This window comes from Mustelus asterias, chromosome 28, assembly GCF_964213995.1.
Source record: "Mustelus asterias chromosome 28, sMusAst1.hap1.1, whole genome shotgun sequence".
In the NCBI taxonomy this organism is placed as follows: domain Eukaryota; kingdom Metazoa; phylum Chordata; class Chondrichthyes; order Carcharhiniformes; family Triakidae; genus Mustelus; species Mustelus asterias.
Window position 1 is genome coordinate 5,308,251 of NC_135828.1, and position 2,919 is coordinate 5,311,169.

Here is a 2,919-nt window from a genome sequence, read left to right on the forward strand (position 1 = left end):
ATCCTTTGGCCAGTCAGTTTCTGGGTGCATTGAATAATTGCAGCATCCTCTTCTTCCTAGGTCAACAACAGGATCGTGGGGGGGGGGGGGGGGGGGGGTGCTTCCCTTGTCAGTTTGGATCTTCTTTGTCTCTCTTGTGAGGACCAACAGCCACTCTCACCAGAATCTATTTTCCTAATTTTTAAAAACCTTTTGGAAATATATGTTTAGGGTTAGGATTCATTTTGGGGTTTTTTTTGGAGCAAGAAATGGATTTGCCCAGTCCACTTTGAGCATTGACTTCAAGAATGGAGTGAAAACAAACTTTAAAATATATATTTATATATATATTTCCTCCCAAGGAGCAGGAGTCCAGTCCCTGTGGAAGGATAGGGTCATTTAGACTCGAAACTTGTTTCTATCTCCGCAGAGGTTGCCAGACCTGCTGATTAAAAAGCAAATTATTGCAGATGCTGGAACCTGAAACAACTTCAAAAAACCCAGAAAATGCTGGAAAATCTCAGCAGGTCTGACAGCATCTGCGGAGAGAGAATAGAGCCTGTTGGACTTTAACCTGATGTTGTGAGACTTCTTACTGAGAGAGAATAGAGCTAACCTTTCGAGCCTTCCGTCAGATCTGCTGAGTTTGTCCAGTATTTTCTGCCTTGGACCGGGCATGTGTGACCAGGACACGTGGCGGCGGGGGGGGGGGGGGGTTTGGAGGAAATGGGCAAGTGTTGAGTGCGATACACTGTGTTGTAGTTTTGGACTGAGATGTACAGAATTGGGTGTTCCCTGCATGAGGATGCGGTTGAATTCTTTTTATTGTAGAGCGGTCCCAAGTCGGAATGACTCCAGCCACTCCCTGTGCGACAAATGAATGAAGTTTCACCTAAATGTGATGGAAGACATTCTCCAGTTGTCTTGATCTGAATTTCAGACTTGGCGCATATCGCGGGGAACAAAAAAAAAACCCAATAGTTTATTCATTAATCTGTCGATTCTAACAGAATGATTCCAGGTGACATGCTCAACTGCCCCTTGGCTGTTCAGGTTTTAGACATTAATATTTAGCTCCAGTGTGATGGCGAGGTTAGAAAGGGAAGGGGGGGGGGGTGGGGGGGGGGACGGTATTTGATGAGTTATCCCCAGCATTTAAAAAGTTACTGAACTGGCAAGTTTGTTCCTGTAACCTGTCCTAGCTAATAATGTAAAAAAAAGAGTTTTTTTCTCCATTTAATCCATTCCTTCCCACATCTCTCCCTACACCAAAGTTGCAACTCACTTTTAAAGTTTATTTATTTAAAGTTTATTTATTAGTGTCACAAGTAAGGCTTACATTCACACTGCAATGAAGTTACTGTGAAAATCCCCTAGTCACCACACTCCGGCGCCTGTTCGGGTACACTGAGAGAGAATGGCCAATCCACCTAACCCGCACAGCTTTCGGACTGTGGGAGGAAACCCCCACAGACACGGGGAGAACGTGCAAACTCCACACAGACAGTCACCCAAGCTGGGAATTGAACCTGGGTCCCTGGCGCTGTGAGGCAGCAGTGCTGACCGCTGTGCCACTGTGCCACCCCTACTTTTAGTGAATGTTTGACTGGGAAGGGGGTGATTTGCCACTTAGGACCCCCCCCCCCCAAAAATGATCTTGCCTGACCCCTGAGAGAGTTTTAAGTCCATTTTGTCTTTCCTGTATTAAGTCAAATCGATTGTGTCTTTCTTTGACAAACAAATCTAAGGCAGATTTCTTTAATATCCCCCTCAAGGCTGGAATTATAAGCCAGTGTGTTAAATTGGAGGCGATGTTTGGGAGCAGAGACCGTCAGAGACTGTGTGTACACTTGAAATTAATTGTGGAGAATCCGAGGTCAGGCTTTGGTGTGTCTATTAATAATAAAGAGTTTACAATCTATTTTATCAGTCCGCCTGATTCCCCATCAATCAAAATGAGGATAAAGTGTGCATTGACAGCTTGTGATGGGGAGGGGAGTGTGTTAGATTCTGAAACTGTTCTCTCTCTCTCTGTGGCTTCTTGCTGTACTCGGATTGGAGTGTGTGGAAGTGGGACTGGCTTTATTTTTTTGCAACAGAGCCTGGGAGGGGACTGGAGTGCGGTGTGGAGCTACCAGGTTTTGTGTGTGTTGGGAGATGTGAGAAGAGGCTATTCTCCCTCGATTGGCGGAGCTGGGAGCGGCGTTGCCTCTCCATCCTTTATTGACACCTTAGTATTTCAAAGCGAGTGGGTTTTACATGTTGTACTGTGTTGTGTGTGTGTGTGTGTGTGGTGCTGGGCTGTAGGGAGACACACACACACACACACAGACTTTCCTACCCAGCTACGGAGAATGGATAAGACAACACAACTTGGGATTGCAAAGTGATTGAGAGAAATTGCAAGCCCCAATTTTGGGGAAGGAACTCATCTGTTGTTGCTGCAGACATTTCCTGCTTTTTTTAAAAAAAAAATATTTTCTGAAACAAACCATGTTGGAGTGAGAGAAACAGGGTGTTGTTGAGTTCCCCTTCTTTCTCTTTTTTTGCTCCCACCACGTCTGACTCGTTCTGGCCCCTCACAGAGAAGAAGAGAGGAGAGAGGGGGACATCAGTCTCTCGCAGCCCGCCTCAACATGCTCTTATCGCGGCCGCAGAGACTGCTGGCTGTCGCTCTGCACGTTATCTCGGTGGCTTTCTGGTCTGCCAGTCGTTGCCAAGCAGGTAAGACTCCTCAGTCCTGGGCACAGTTTCAGGGGGATGTGTGTGTGTGTGTGTGTGGGGGGGGGGGGGGGGGGGGGGGGGGGGGGGGAGAGAGAGAGAGTCTGTGTCAAACTGCAATACTCTCAATTCTGATCTGTTAAATTTATAGTTCAGGATTGAATCTTGTATCTGGTATAAGTGTTATTCTCTGAGAGGGATTGGGAAATCTGTCTGAAG

General features: G+C 46.5%; 1 protein-coding gene across 2 annotated transcripts in view; it reads left to right on the forward strand.

The window, feature by feature from the left end:
• The first annotated feature begins 2,126 nt into the window (after positions 1-2,126).
• unc5b (unc-5 netrin receptor B) overlaps positions 2,127-2,919 on the forward strand; it is a 275,167-nt gene continuing 274,374 nt past the window's right edge. For both annotated transcript variants that reach the window (XM_078199370.1, XM_078199371.1), the window contains exon 1: positions 2,127-2,703. In XM_078199370.1, the coding sequence (XP_078055496.1) occupies positions 2,616-2,703 (88 nt within the window). In that variant the 5' untranslated portion in view covers positions 2,127-2,615. The remainder of the gene's footprint in view (positions 2,704-2,919) is intronic.